Source organism: Eptatretus burgeri, chromosome 11 (genome assembly GCF_056783735.1).
Source record: "Eptatretus burgeri isolate ZD-2024b chromosome 11, Ebu_testis_v1, whole genome shotgun sequence".
NCBI lineage: Eukaryota > Metazoa > Chordata > Myxini > Myxiniformes > Myxinidae > Eptatretus > Eptatretus burgeri.
Window position 1 is genome coordinate 7,513,588 of NC_140971.1, and position 15,099 is coordinate 7,528,686.

The 15,099-nt window shown below is 51.5% G+C and overlaps 1 protein-coding gene across 2 annotated transcripts in view; it reads right to left on the bottom strand.

Annotated features, from left to right (window-relative positions):
• The window catches only part of LOC147016427 (tumor protein 63-like), a 73,107-nt gene that overhangs the window by 48,888 nt on the left and 9,120 nt on the right, over positions 1-15,099 (bottom strand). Inside the window, exons 1-2 of one of the 2 annotated variants that reach the window (XM_085845093.1) lie at positions 13,725-13,843; positions 10,735-10,941 (exon numbers count right to left, since the gene is read on the bottom strand). In XM_085845093.1, coding sequence (XP_085701219.1) covers positions 10,735-10,941; positions 13,725-13,754 — 237 coding nt within the window. In that variant the 5' untranslated portion in view covers positions 13,755-13,843. Of the gene's footprint in view, positions 1-10,734; positions 10,942-13,724; positions 13,844-15,099 lie in introns of those variants that run through there. The other variant, XM_085845094.1, reaches the window with a different exon arrangement.

Here is a 15,099-nt window from a genome sequence, read left to right on the forward strand (position 1 = left end):
GGGGGAGCACTCGGTAGAGTGCAAAACCTCCGCCGCCAATACTGCTGAGGTCACTCAAGTGAACCTTATATCTTATTCATTAAATATGATGTTAACAGTGCTGACAGAGTTATGGTTCTTTTCTCAAACATTATTTATTTCTTTTTTTTTGGGGGGGGGGGGGTTGGAAATCATCGAAAACATGCAGAAATGCAAAAAAATATATTAAAAAAAATTTTTTTGCAAATGAAATCGAATTTTTTTTTTTTAAAGTCGCAAAATTTTCAGGTTTTTTTTCTCTAACAATTTTTTTTTTGGTTGGAAATCATTTAAAACATGTAGAAATACAAAAACAAAAATTCAAATATTTTTTCAAAATGGCCGCCATAGCGGCCATATTGGATTCTGGACCAAGTCCAAAATCTAATGGCATGATCCTTGGACCATACCTAATCCCCCCACCAAGTTTCGTCAAAATCCGTCAAGGAGTTTTTCCGTAATACTGTTCACAAACAAACAGAAAGGGGTGAAAACAGTAACCTCCGTCCATCTTCGATGACGGAGGTTAATTATAGACGGTTGTAGCTCTTCGCCTTGCTCGTGTCTTGGTCTTGTCCCGCATTCATCACAAATCAACTGCATGCGTGTTTCACCAATTCATTGCATGATTGTTTGTATACGTGTAAAATAATAAATGTGCTTATTTGAATGTGAAACTGTTTGTCGTGTCATTTTCCCCGTTGAAACGCCATATTGCATTTTGGAATGGTAGTGGGCTTTTTGATAGCCGATAAAAGAATCGGGTCCAGCGAGGTCTCGCGATAATACCCCGCTCGGTTATCCCAGAACGGAACGAACCACTTAAGCGGTTCGTGTCCAAGCAGACCTCGCTGAGGTACGGTCTCTCGGTAGGCTGCCCGCGCGAATAATTAGGTATATCGACAATTCGGCGATTGACCCTGTTGCGCGCGGGTAGAATATTGACTAGGCCGTGGTGTGCGCTTGGAGCACACCCGTGACTGGTTTTCGGCGTTGTTCCGGAAAGTCGCGACTGAATTGTTCGTCCGGTGGGCGTACGGCCGCGATTCGGCTAAATGCGGGGCAGGCGCAGAATTCATAACAATATATATATATAAATAAATATATACATACATACAAATATATATATATATATATATATATATATATATATATATATATATATATATATATATATATATTGTTGTGGTTACCAAATTCGCAAACCACCATTCAGGTCCCTTAGGTGAGGTATCTCGGTAAGTACATGTGTAGTTAGGCCCAAACCCGTTGTCTAGTGGGAATACATGTCATTTATGCGTGCTGCGACTCTTCAGGATAGCCGTTTTTCTTTTGCTATCTTTATTTTGGACCAACCGCCATGATTACCACCACAACCACAACATCAACCACCAACCACAACGCCGCTTCACCACAACCGCCACGACCTTCCCGTCACACCTCGCAACCGTCGCATCGCCACTGTTCTTGCCCCGCTGTGGGTACCGGTGTTGGACTCGCGCAGGGCGCGCGCCGAACAGCGTGTACAAAATCACGGATTTTTTGCTTCAAAAACGGATCAAAAACGACACACGCCCACTTTTTTCCGTCCAATCGGTGAGCGAGGGGCGAATTGGCCCTGCCCCCAGGGCGATCGATATATGCAAATTTATGGATCAAAAAGCATTCACGCCCACTTTTTCTCGGGCCAATGGGGAGCGAGGTGAAAGGTCGAAGGGAGGGGGTCAAAGATGAGAGGGCGAAGCTACGGGGCTGATAAAAGCGACCGTGTTCGTCAGTCCAGTGAGTAGTAGAGTAGGAGAGTCAGGAACAGAGAGTCAAGACTTCGCGGGCGGTGGAGTTGGCAAGAAGGAGCTGGTCGTCGTGTGCGTTGGAGTCGGAACGGAGGGGACGGAGCTGTGGAGAGGCGGCGAGGGCAGACGAGGGGGTGCTCGCGTCGTGCAGGGAGCTGCTCCCTAGGGAGGCCGACAGCGCGACCTGGCCGAGGTGGAGACGCTCGTCGCGGGACAATAAAAATCCTCTATACCCCGAGCATCAGCAACCCCCTCCTGTTTCCCCCCCCGCGCTGAGATAGTGCGACCAAGGGGGCCCCTTTCCCACCCCTACCAGACACTGCCCGCAAGGCCCGCGGAGTTGAGGCACCATCGCCGCTCCGCGTCTCATCACCAGACGGGTAGGCCCGACCCGGTCTCGGCCTCAGGCCCGCCTCATCCTTGAGGGTATTCTTTTCCTTGGTTTTGGGTATGTGTTGTCGGCGCCGTCTGTGAAGTAGAATTGTATAAGTGTTGCCGTGTGCTCGGTAGTCGGTATTAGCTCTGCATTGTGTTTTCGCTTTTACATTTGCTTTTTGTGTAAATTACATTGTGTCTTTTCTGTGTGCATTTGGTGGAATTGTATATGTGTGCTCCCGTGTGCCGTGAATAAATGTGCTTTGTGTTGAACTGTTTCCCGCTTCGCTTTGTCTTTTCCTCTATTGAATCCCCATCTTGCTTCACGTAAAGGGTTGGTAGTGGGCTGAATACGCCCGATAATTAATCGAACCGTCGAGGTCGACGATAACACCGCTCGGTTATTCTGATAGTACGGAACGGGTCGCTTAAGTGGCCCGTGTCCGAAGTCGACCTGCGGCGAGGTGCGATCGCCCGGTCTACCCTCCGCGTGGGTACTTAGGTAGGTCGAATTTGGCGAGCAACCCTATCCCACGCGGGGGCTGATTGGCTCGATCGCGGTGAGACCGAAAGGTCCACCCGTGACTGGTTCCCGGCGTTAGTCCGAGAGGGTCACGACTGGATTGTCCGTCCGGTGGGCGACGTGCCGCGATTCGAGTTACGTGGCCGTCAGCACGCCGGCGGGCGCGAATACCGCAACACTGGTGTCAGGTCGTGCGATACAAATTCATCGCCCTCCTCGCGGCACTGGTATCGGAGAGCAGGAACACGGACTCGCCCAACTGAACCCAGAGCCCGAAATGGGTGCGGCAGCGGCCGCGGGGTATGACACCTCCCCCCCCCTCTCCACCAAAACCCGCCGACCCTTGCCGAAACGGCTCACCCAAGCGCACCCGACATGGCCCAGCTATGCGCCATGCTGGCGGCAATGACAGCGAGAATGGATGCGAATACACAACAAATAATCGAAAAGATGGATGCAAACACAACTGAATTTATAAACGAAATGAAAGGCATGAACAAGCAAATGAAGGAAGAAACAAAAAAGCTGCGGGGTGAGACGCAGAACATGGGCCGATGCCTGCAGGCGGGCATGAAGGCCGTGACAAAGGAAATAATAATAGTTGAGACACGGGAGATAGAGGGTGAATTGGACGGGGTAAGTGACGCACACACACACACGGAGGTAGTGGAGGATAAAGGGGGTGAGCTGGCGGACTGGGTAGAGACCCAGTGCGAGCACCTGGATGGCCTCCTCCAGGAACGAGGGGAGGGAGTATGCCCCCTTGAGGCGAGTCACGACCAGGTGAGTTCGGTCGTGCTTTGCGAGGTTGAGGGGGCGAGTGCTGCGAACGGGTGCACGGAGAGCTTGGGGGGTATAGAGGCCCCGGAGACCCTTGTGGGGACACGAATCCCCAGTGTGGTTGTCCCTGTGTGTGTGGTGCAAGGTGTGAGTGCGTCCCCGTGTGTGGAAGCGACCCCGTGTGTGAGTGGTGTGGTGGCGATGGTGCCGGAGTACGTGCTTCCCAGCACGCCGTGTGTGGGTGAGGCACCGCGGGTGAGTGCCCCCGCGTGTGTGGATGAGGCACCGCGGTTGAGTGCCCCCGCTTGTGTGAGTGAGGCACGGTGTGTGGATGAGGCACCGCGGTTGAGTTCCCCCGCGTGTGTGGATGAGGCACCGCGGGCGAGTGCCCCCGCGTGTGTAAGTGGTATGGTTTGTGTGAGGAAAATGGCAAACGTGAGTGAACGGCCGAATGCAAGGGAGACCGTGTGTGTGAGAGAGCGGTATGTAAGGGATATGTCGGTTGGCATGCGGGAGCACGCAGCCGCGTCTCCCGGTGTGAATGTGATGGAGTGGACTGTGTGCGTCGTAACACGCAGGTGTGCGTGGATTGAATGGAGACGGAGACGGCGACAGAGGAGAGAAAGCCGAGTAGCGGCTGTAGTTGTTTCGGGGACCGTGCCGGGTTCACCCAGCAGTGAGCACGAGGTTCGTGCTGTGCAACGCACGAGACCACCACGTGCTCGCTTGCGAGGGTGAAGTCCCGGTCCGGAAATGCCAGCGGTGGATTTGCCGATCCCGCGGACGGACAAAGTTTAGGCAGGATAACGGATTTGGACCGGACGGGTTCTCCACGCGATCGTGTGTGTGAAGCTCCAACGGGCAAAGCACATGTGTTCGCGTGGGGAACCCCTCGAGACGTGGGGCTTGTTTTTTTTTATGCGCACGGTGACGTCATGGCTGCACGTGGGGTTGGAATCCGGCAGGAGGGGTATCTCTGCCGGATGGTACCGTCCAAGGAGGGACGAGGAACACGTGCAGCTGCATGACGTCACGGGCAGGTGCAAAGTGCGCGAGTTGCCGCGCTGGCGCTGCGCATGTAAGGAAAAAAAAAAAAAAAGCAAGCCTCCCTTTCGGGTGCACAGGATTCCTGGGCAAGGGGTGGAAGACCCCCTTACCTGGGCACAGGATGGAAACTAGTTAGGGGGAAGGGTTAGCTTAGCTAGACCGACTTCATGGGGCAGGGGTAAGTCCTCATGGAGTCCGTGGAATGGATTAGTAAGAGGGATTGTAGCCAGATTTAGGTTGGGAAATAAAATGATTTATTTGCAGACAGTGACAGACAGTGAATGTGTAGAGTTGACGTAGTTTAGCGACGTAGGTTAAATGGAACGTGCTACTAGTGTAAGGGATGACGTGGGAGCACGAGTTAGTTAGGGGATGTAGTTAGAAGGATGGCAGAGTTCAGTGGTGTGTGTGTTGAAGAGTTGTTGGTGAGTTATGATGTGGAGACATGTTGAGTGAGTGAGGCCAGTGGGTCTGTGTGAGTGGAGCGAATGGGGAATGCATGGTGCGATGAGTGATTGGGGGGAGGAGTGACTCCCGCCCAAGGGACCCCGGGGTCAGTGTAAAGTGAGTTAGCTGGGTTAGTTAAATTAACAAATATGGAAGTCGTTTTGTTGTTGGTGGGGATGTAGGCTCGAAACCCATTTGGAGGGGTGCAGGAGCCCTGTTGACGGGCTTGGGAGCGTGGCTGCGAAAGGTGAGTATCGCTGAGTGGGTACCCCGGGCACCAGGCTAGTCGGCCGCGGTAGGCCATGGGCCAATGGGGGGCCGGGATAGAGTAGTGGGCACGGGTGCGCCTGCTTGGTGCGGGGGCCCGGGGCGCCATTAGCCGCGTGGGCAGTGTTGTGGGCACGGGTGACCCTCGGAAAGGGGCCCGGGAGGCCGGCCTGCCACGTGTGCGTTTCAGGGGAGGTGCCATGGGGGGCACTCCCCGGTGTTAGGGAGCTGGTAGGCTCGGAGGCAGTGTAGTGCCCGGGGGTGCCATAGCGGGAGATTCGGCAGAGGGTCGTGCCTACCAAAGGGAGCCACGTGTCCCAGCCAGGAGACCGTGTGAGGGCACGGAGCGAAAATTGGGGGGCGAGGCCCGAAATTGTGAGGACACCAACACAGGCGACGGGAATCTGGGTTGTTAGAACCAATAGTTTAAGCGAGAGGCGCTTGTTGAAAGCCCCGGGGTAGTTTAACAGTTAAATGGTTAGGGTAGATTAGGAGATGTACCCCTCCGCACCATCCATCCCCTCGCTGTCGTTGTGGGCCGCTGGACCCACTTTGGGTTAGATCGCCGAACTCTGGGGAGGCCATTCTGAGGCTTCGTTGGGCCTCGACACAGGACGTTAGCTCTCCCTTATTCCCCTCCGGGAAGGGAACGTAGGGGTTGGGAGTAGGCTAGGTGACAGGATAGGTTAGCCGAACAAGGACGATAAAGGGGGTTAGGGGACGATTTATAGTGGGGAAGTAAAAATAAAAACAAAAAAAAAATAAGTTGGGGCTAAATTGGTTTTTCACAAATTAAGGGAGTGGGTATGTACAGTGACAGGCAAAGGCGATAGGTGGGAGGGAGACAGGTAGGTAGGTCCGAGCCCGCCTTCCAAGTGGCCAGCACCACCGCACTCCCTCCACCAACCTTCACTGAACGGCAAAGGCTGGCCAACTTCATCGGCTGGCCGTGTTTTGCTTCAAGGCGGAGGCCGGCCAACTTCATCGGCAGCTGTGTGCTGCAAGGCCTGTGCCGGCCAGTTCATCTGCTGGCTGTTTTTCTTCAAGGCCTGTGCCGGCCCACTTCATCGGCAGCTGTTGTGTTGCTGCAAGGTCTGTGCCGGCTGGATCGTCTGCAGCTGCTGTGCTGCAAGGCCTGTGCCATCGGCTGGCCGTGTTTTGCGTCAAGGCCGGTGCCGGCCAGTTCATCTGCCGGCTGTGTTTGCCTGCGACGGCCTTCTTCTGCGGGCTGTGATTGCCTGCTCACCTTTGCCATGCCATGCCCACTGCCCATGTTCACCAGCCCCGTTCAATTTTTGCTTTGCCACCCCCCCCTGTTCATTGCCATGTGCGCCAGGATCGTAAAAGCAACAGTTTGCAAGCTGCGAGAACTGCCCCGTTGGCAGCTACAACACGGGCCTGCAGTGGCGGCCCGTGCACCGTGTTTGTGTTCATGCATCCATTCGTTGTGCTCATTGCGTGTGCCACTTGAGCTGGCACGGAGACTGCGTTTGTGCAGCCCATGCACCGTTGTGGTTCACTGCGTTCAGTTCAAAAGGGAAGGCCTTGGACTGCGTGTGAGCAGCCAGCCACGTTCCCTGTCACCTGCATTGTTTGAGCCAGAGACTGCATGCGGGCAGCCTGGCTCCCTGCTAACTGCTTTTCTTTTTGCAGAGTTCAATGATCCTGGGCCATGGTTTAGTGTAAAATTTGTAAGTTAAGGTTAAGATGTACTGTACATATGAGTGCGCCCCCGGCATGTCTGTCTAGCGCCGGCAATTTTATTTAAGTCGTCCGTGTGAGTGAGTTTGTTTAGATAGTTACGCAGCCCTCAGGTTATTTATTTTGGGGACACGAATACCATGAATGTCGCACTCAGGGATCCGTAGGTAAAATGTACTAGGGGAAAACTACACATGATGGCACACGAAAATTTGACGACTCGGGACGAGTCTGTAAAAAGGGGAGGGGGTAGTGTTGTGGTTACCAAATTCGCAAACCACCATTCAGGTCCCTTAGGTGAGGTATCTCGGTAAGTACATGTGTAGTTAGGCCCAAACCCGTTGTCTAGTGGGAATACATGTCATTTATGCGTGCTGCGACTCTTCAGGATAGCCGTTTTTCTTTTGCTATCTTTATTTTGGACCAACCGCCCTGATTACCACCACAACCACAACATCAACCACCAACCACAACGCCGCTTCACCACAACCGCCACGACCTTCCCGTCACACCTCGCAACCGTCGCATCGCCACCGTTCTTGCCCCGCTGTGGGTACCGGTGTTGGACTCGTGCAGGGCGCGCGCCGAACAGCGTGTACAAAATCACGGATTTTGTGCTTCAAAAACGGATCAAAAACGACACACGCCCACTTTTTGCCGTCCAATCGGTGAGCGAGGGGCGAATTGGCCCCGCCCCCAGGGCGATCGATATATGCAAATTTATGGATCAAAAAGCATTCACGCCCACTTTTTCTCGGGCCAATGGGGAGCGAGGTGAAAGGTCGAAGGGAGGGGGTCAAAGATGAGAGGGCGAAGCTACGGGGCTGATAAAAGCGACCGTGTTCGTCAGTCCAGTGAGTAGTCGAGTAGGAGAGTCAGGAACAGAGAGTCAAGACTTCGCGGGCGGTGGAGTTGGCAAGAAGGAGCTGGTCGTCGTGTGCGTTGGAGTCGGAACGGAGGGGACGGAGCTGTGGAGAGGCGGCGAGGGCAGACGAGGGGGTGCTCGCGTCGTGCAGGGAGCTGCTCCCCAGGGAGGCCGACAGCGCGACCTGGCCGAGGTGGAGACGCTCGTCGCGGGACAATAAAAATCCTCTATACCCCGAGCATCAGCAACCCCCTCCTGTTTCCCCCCGCGCTGAGATAGTGCGACCAAGGGGGCCCCTTTCCCACCCCTACCAGACACTGCCCGCAAGGCCCGCGGAGTTGAGGCACCATCGCCGCTCCGCGTCTCATCACCAGACGGGTAGGCCCGACCCGGTCTCGGCCTCAGGCCCGCCTCATCCTTGAGGGTATTCTTTTCCTTGGTTTTGGGTATGTGTTGTCGGCGCCGTCTGTGAAGTAGAATTGTATAAGTGTTGCCGTGTGCTCGGTAGTCGGTATTAGCTCTGCATTGTGTTTTCGCTTTTACATTTGCTTTTTGTGTAAATTACATTGTCTTTTCTGTGTGCATTTGGTGGAATTGTATATGTGTGCTCCCGTGTGCCGCGAATAAATGTGCTTTGTGTTGAACTGTTTCCCGCTTCGCTTCGTCTTTTCCTCTATTGAATCCCCATCTTGCTTCACGTAAAGGGTTGGTAGTGGGCTGAATACGCCCGATAATTAATCGAACCGTCGAGGTCGACGATAACACCGCTCGGTTATTCTGATAGTACGGAACGGGTCGCTTAAGTGGCCCGTGTCCGAAGTCGACCTGCGGCGAGGTGCGATCGCCCGGTCTACCCTCCGCGTGGGTACTTAGGTAGGTCGAATTTGGCGAGCAACCCTATCCCACGCGGGGGCTGATTGGCTCGATCGCGGTGAGACCGAAAGGTCCACCCGTGACTGGTTTCCGGCGTTAGTCCGAGAGGGTCACGACTGGATTGTCCGTCCGGTGGGCGACGTGCCGCGATTCGAGTTACGTGGCCGTCAGCACGCCGGCGGGCGCGAATACCGCAACAATATATATATATATATATATATATATATATATATATATATATATATATATATATGTATACACATATATACATGCTCTCGGCTGATAGGAGAGCTATGACTGAACAAATCAGGACACAAAATAACAAAGGGAAGAGCAGAAGAAAGGGGAAACACCAACAGCAGGGCAGAGGGAGAAAGTAGTCGGAGACGGACAAGCAAGGGATGCAGGTAATGATGAGGGGTAAGGGAGAACACAAAGGGTGAACAATATGGATACATAAACAATATGCTTGGGAGGGGTGGACGTGGGGGTGGTTTGACAGTTGTAGAAAAGATCATTTACAATATAATCATCAAATATAAGCTCAGATCGTTGAATTTAATAATGATTTAGAGTAGTCATGATAAACAGGCCGAAAGTATTCTCGATATACATTTATTGAGCTTTTATGTTCCATTTTTTTTTTTAAGTTACTATATTACATCGTAACTTAAGTTACTATATTGCATATAGTTCCATTAATTTCAATGAAATATTAATAAATAAATGTAATTTGCATAAATTAGCATAATAATACATTAAGACATGATTTGATTAAGTGGCACATATCAAAAAATTAAAGGTATAAGATGAACAAGCACTTGGAGAAATTTCGGTACTTTTGTCCGCTCTGTCACCATTACTCGAAAATTTGGGTTTAAAGTGCTTTGTTCCAATAAATATACTGTTTACTCGTGTCATGCATGATATCAATTTGTTTGACTTTTTATTTTGATTGAAAGCTCCTCTGAAGGAGATAATTTTCATTTGTGAAAAGTAATTTGTTTTATAAATGAGAGACATGGAGGAGTGAGTGATGGGTTATGTAAATACAGGTGACACTGTGTCTGGAAGAGAAGGAAGAGAAACAGGAATGATTGGATGCTTTAGGGTCACAGACATGGAAGCGGCAGACAGACTTTCATTTTGGGAGGTATTTGTCATGGAAGAGGCTGGAACGTTGTATATTTCTTTTCAGAGAGGTTTTTGTGTGGAATAGTCTTGTGGGCAATCTGCTTCCAGCCTTTCATTCCTTACAGGTACAAAGCTCTGGTCCATAAACACCTCATCAATATTGTTGGGAACTGGAGTTATGTGGTCATCCTCGCCTGACCGAGCTTAAAATTATGATTTTGCTTTCTTGCCAATCCAGCGAAGCTTCCAATGGACTTTGTCAACTATAAGTTGACAAGTATGTTTATTGCTGTGGGTAATGAGGTGTGACTAAAGTTTCGAGCCTTAGCCATTCATCAGATTGAAAAGATAAAATAAAAGGGCTTTTACACTCATTTTGCCCTCAACATCAGCTGCACCTCGTCCCAACAGTTGTAAACTTTCTCTTATCAACAGTTGATAAATCCATTGTTTACTTTGTCAAAGCAGAGCCTTCATTGAGACAAGTATTCCATTGCACACTGGCCTGCTTGTCAGTTTATCCGAGTTCGTCTGCTCATCAGTCCATCCAAGCTCGTCAGTCCATCAGTCCATCTGAGCTCGTTTGCTCATCAGTCCATCCGAGCTCGTCTGCTCGTCAGTCCATCCAAGCTCGTCTGCTCGTCAGTCCATCAGTCCATCTGAGCTTGACTGCTCGTCAGTCCATCCAAGCTCATCTGCTCGTCAGTGCATCCGAGCTCATCTGCTCGTCAGTGCATCCGAGCTCATCTGCTCGTTAAGCCACTTTTTAATTGTTTAAGACGACACAGCAATTCAAAATAGAACCAACTTCTCTCTTAATATGTTTATCAAAAATTGCGTCTGGTTATTTTAATCGTTACGTTTATTGTAAATGTATTTCTCTTGTTGATATTTCCAGGATGTAGTCATACCGTCCAGGTCGCAGACTTGGCTGTGCTGGATTGCTGGAAGCAGAGTTGAAAGCCGTAAGGTCCAGCATACTCAGCAGTAGAAGGAATACATGGGGTCATGGAGAAACCCATGGTGGGGGACATCATAGGACCCTCAGACTCTTCAGCAGAAGTGGAATCCGATGGAGTGTGTAAGGGGGTGGGAGCTATCATCGGAGGAAGTTGGTTCTGGAGGTGGATAGTGGGGAGAGAGGAGATTCGTAAAACACCTTCAGGTACTCTGAAGAATTTGTACTGTACATGTCAATTCAATTTCTCCATTTGTTTGCCGCATGTACAACATAGTTTGTGAACTATTCTGAATTTGAAGTCCTTACAATGGAAAGTATTCACCCAAATTAGTCAAATGGTAATCGTTGTGTTGTACACCCATGGTGCATAGTTTTCGTCTGCACCCTTCTGTAATTATGAAGGTGTACCTGGCTGCACCACATGCTCGTACACACCTGCAGATACCGCTGTCCTCTTCACAAGCATATCTTTGGGCTGGAAAATCAAACTCGGAATCACAATCGAATTGCGAGCGGAGTGACAGTGCATATAAGGGCATTACGGTCCAGCAGGACCTTTGTGGGTTGCACTGTTAATATTTCGTCTCTGTTGATTCTCGGAATAACAAACAGAGCCAAATCACTGACTTTATTCATTCAATTCAGACCCAACACCCCTCGGCTCACTCCTCACTTTTGCAGCCCACTCTACCCTCTCACCAGTTAATCTCCCACCACTCATTTTCTCGCTCGACAGCAAAACAAGTTTAAACTTGATATTTTGTTTGCTTTAAGAGGCAATGCCTTCAGCCACAGGTATGACAAATTATCCGATCAAAGGGGTGGTCATAAGGTAAACAATTTGTGCAATTTTCATCGAACAATATTCATTATGAGAGTGTAAATTATCACATCTTAAACTGGAGAGTTCATAAAACACCTCCTCTCATGAAGTGTTGAGAAAAAAACAACGTGGAAAGCATCTTTTAAACTCTTGCTTTGCGTTTCCAAGCACAATCTATATTAGTTTTGTTTGTGAACTTTGAATAACAGGTGCGATGGCAACCACACAAAGCCCATGGATCAAACGGAACAGTCCAGAGCTGAACCTGCTGCCAACTCTTGTCGGAGAAACCAAAGATTTTGGAACGATCATTGAGATGCAAAAACAAACAGATCTTTTGAGTGAAGTTGGCCCTGTCCTTGCATCGCGAGGCATCGCCACTTTACTTGAATATCGTTGTTTCTCTGCCCTCAGACCTCTTCAGTTAACACTTTCAATTAGTTATTCGTGCCTGTTGTTTGTGTCCTTTGTGACATTCCTAAAAATAGCAAGTTTCCTGCTTGAAATGATTTTCAATTTTGTTTCTCCACGCATGAGTAAAAAATTATCTCACTCCTCTCCACGCATGTGCGATCGGAAAGAGATTCCGCACAATTTGCCAAATTCAGAGCCAAAGTAGTGCTAAACTGCAGGTTCGTGTTCCGATTCGTGTTCTAGTGTTCAAAATATATAATTAAATTCAAATCAAGTATTTCCTCGATCATAGACTGACGTCTGCAGATAGCCAGACAGAGTGAACCAATCGCTTAAAGGTCCCATGACACCCAAAACTTTCTGGTTATTTATATATTAACTTGACCTTCCTCGTGAATAAATCACCCATGTTTTTTTTTTTTTTATAAAAAATGGGATAATTAGACCAATATTTCGATCATTTATTGTGCTTTTCACAACTTGCTATGCCCCGCCCCTCAAAAAAGTTGACTTCAGCGAACCGCAGCGTTGACGTCACATACAGAAACTCGCACAGAGTGGATTGACTCGAGATCTCGAGAGTCGAGACTTGGCCGATAGATCCGTCGTCTGACCGACTCGGCCGACAGATCCGTCGTCCGTCCGACTAGGCCGACAGATCCGTCGTCCGTCCGACTAGGCCGACAGATCCGTCGTCCGTCCGACTAGGCCGACAGATCCGTCGTCCGTCCGAGTAGGCCGACAGATCCGTCGTCCGTCCGACTAGGCCGACAGATCCGTCGTCCGTCCGACTAGGCCGACAGATCCGTCCTCCGTCCGACTAGGCCGACAGATCCGTCCGACTAGGCCGACAGATCCGTCGCCCGTCCGACTAGGCCGACAGATCCGTCGTCCGTCCGACTAGGCCGACAGATCCGTCGCCCGTCCGACTAGGCCGACAGATCCGTCCGACTAGGCCGACAGATCCGTCCGACTAGGCCGACAGATCCGTCGTCCGTCCGACTAGGCCGACAGATCCGTCGCCCGTCCGACTAGGCCGACAGATCCGTCGCCCGTCCGACTAGGCCGACAGATCCGTCGTCCGTCCGACTAGGCCGACAGATCCGTCGTCCGTCCGACTAGGCCGACAGATCCGTCGTCCGTCCGACTAGGCCGACAGATCCGTCGTCCGTCCGACTAGGCCGACAGATCCGTCGTCCGTCCGACTAGGCCGACAGATCCGTCGTCCGTCCGACTAGGCCGACAGATCCGTCGTCCGTCCGACTAGGCCGACAGATCCGTCGTCCGTCAGACTAGGCCGATAAATCTGACATGCTGTAGCTTTTATTTTATTATTCTCTTTTCTTCATTGTTTTCTACTGGTGCTACATGACGACAGGTGGAATAAAATAAATAAAAATGCAACAGAACGTCAGAGTTATCGGACGACTCCAGACAATTGTGTCACAAGGTGTGTTCTGCACACAAGTTTTCATCGTATCCGGACAGCGAGATAGCTTCGTTTTATGCACAGAGAGACACGGCCGATGACCAGCTTTGGGCACAAAAGCGATAATCCGATAACAGATAATTATCGAAGTTAACTTCCATTTATCGGTATCGGACCAGTTAACTTCCTATAACTCGATTTTTTTAAGTCCGTTAATTTTTTGTCCGATAACATTTTTATCGTTTTACTTTTTATCACCATCAGGTAACATTACCATCAGAACGATGTTATCCGAAGCCGCCATGATTTCAGAAATAAAACAACACGAGTCAACTTCCCGCGAGATTTCGCTTGCACAAGGGGCGGAGCCTGTGCTCACACAGTTTCTGCGCATGCGCACGGCGCTCCTCGATGGCGATGCGAGCCGACGCCAAAAAATGCCCAGGCGCTGTATAAGTACTACGAACATGGAAGAGCCGTCGGTTTACTGGCGGGAATACCAATCTTTACGTAATTACAAAAAAACGGTTCGTGTTTGTTGGGAATACATTAAAATTGAAGAATTAAAAATAATAATTTTTTTTTTTTTACTTACAGCACATTGTGTCATAGACTCTAAAAAAGAGGGGGAGAGAGAGGGGAGGGGAGAGAGAGGGGAGGGGAGAGAGAGGAGGGGGAGAGAGAGGGGAGAGAGAGGAGGGGGAGAGAGGGAAGGGGGAGAGAGAAGGAAGGGGGAGAGAGAGGGGGAGGAGAGAGAGGAGAGGGGGGAGAGAGAGGAGGGGAGAGAGAAGGAGAGAAAGGGGAGGGGGAGAGAGAAGGAGAGAAAGGGGAGGGGGAGAGAGAAGGAGAGAAAGGGAGGGGGGAGAGAGGAGGGTAGAGAGGAGGGAAGAGAGGAGGAGGGAGAGAGGAGGGAGAGAGGGGGCGGGAGAGAGGGGGGAAAGAGAGGGGGAAAGAGAGGGGGGAAAGAGAGGGGCGGGAGAGAGGGGGCAAGAGAGTGGGGCGGGAGAGAGGGGAGGGGGAGAGGGGAGGGAGAGAGGGGAGGGGAGAGGGGAGGGAGAGAGGGGAGGGGGAGAGGGGAGGGAGAGAGGGGAGGGGGAGAGGGGAGGGAGAGAGGGGAGGGGGAGAGGGGAGGGAGAGAGGGGAGGGGAGAGGGGAGGGAGAGAGGGGAGGGGAGAGGGGAGGGAGAGAGGGAGGGGGAGAGGGAGGGAGAGAGGGGAGGGGGAGAGGGAGGGAGAGAGGGAGGGGGAGAGGGGAGGGAGAGAGGGGAGGGGCGAGAGGGGAGGGGCGAGAGGGGAGGGGAGGGAGAGAGTGGAGGGAGAGAGTGGAGGGAGAGAGTGGAGGGAGAGAGGGGAGGGGCGAGAGGGGAGGGAGAGAGGGGAGGGGGAGAGGAGGGGGCGAGAGAGAAGGAGAGAGAAAGGGGAGGGGAGAGAGAAGGAGAGAAAGGGAGGGGGAGAGAGGAGGGTAGAGAGGAGGGAGAGAGAGGAGGAGGGAGAGAGGAGGGAGAGAGGGGCGGGAGAGAGGGGGGAAAGAGAGGGGGCGGGAGAGAGGGGGAAAGAGAGGGGCGGGAGAGAGGGGGCAAGAGAGTGGGGCGGGAGAGAGGGAGGGGGAGAGGGGAGGGAGAGAGGGGAGGGGGAGAGGGGAGGGAGAGA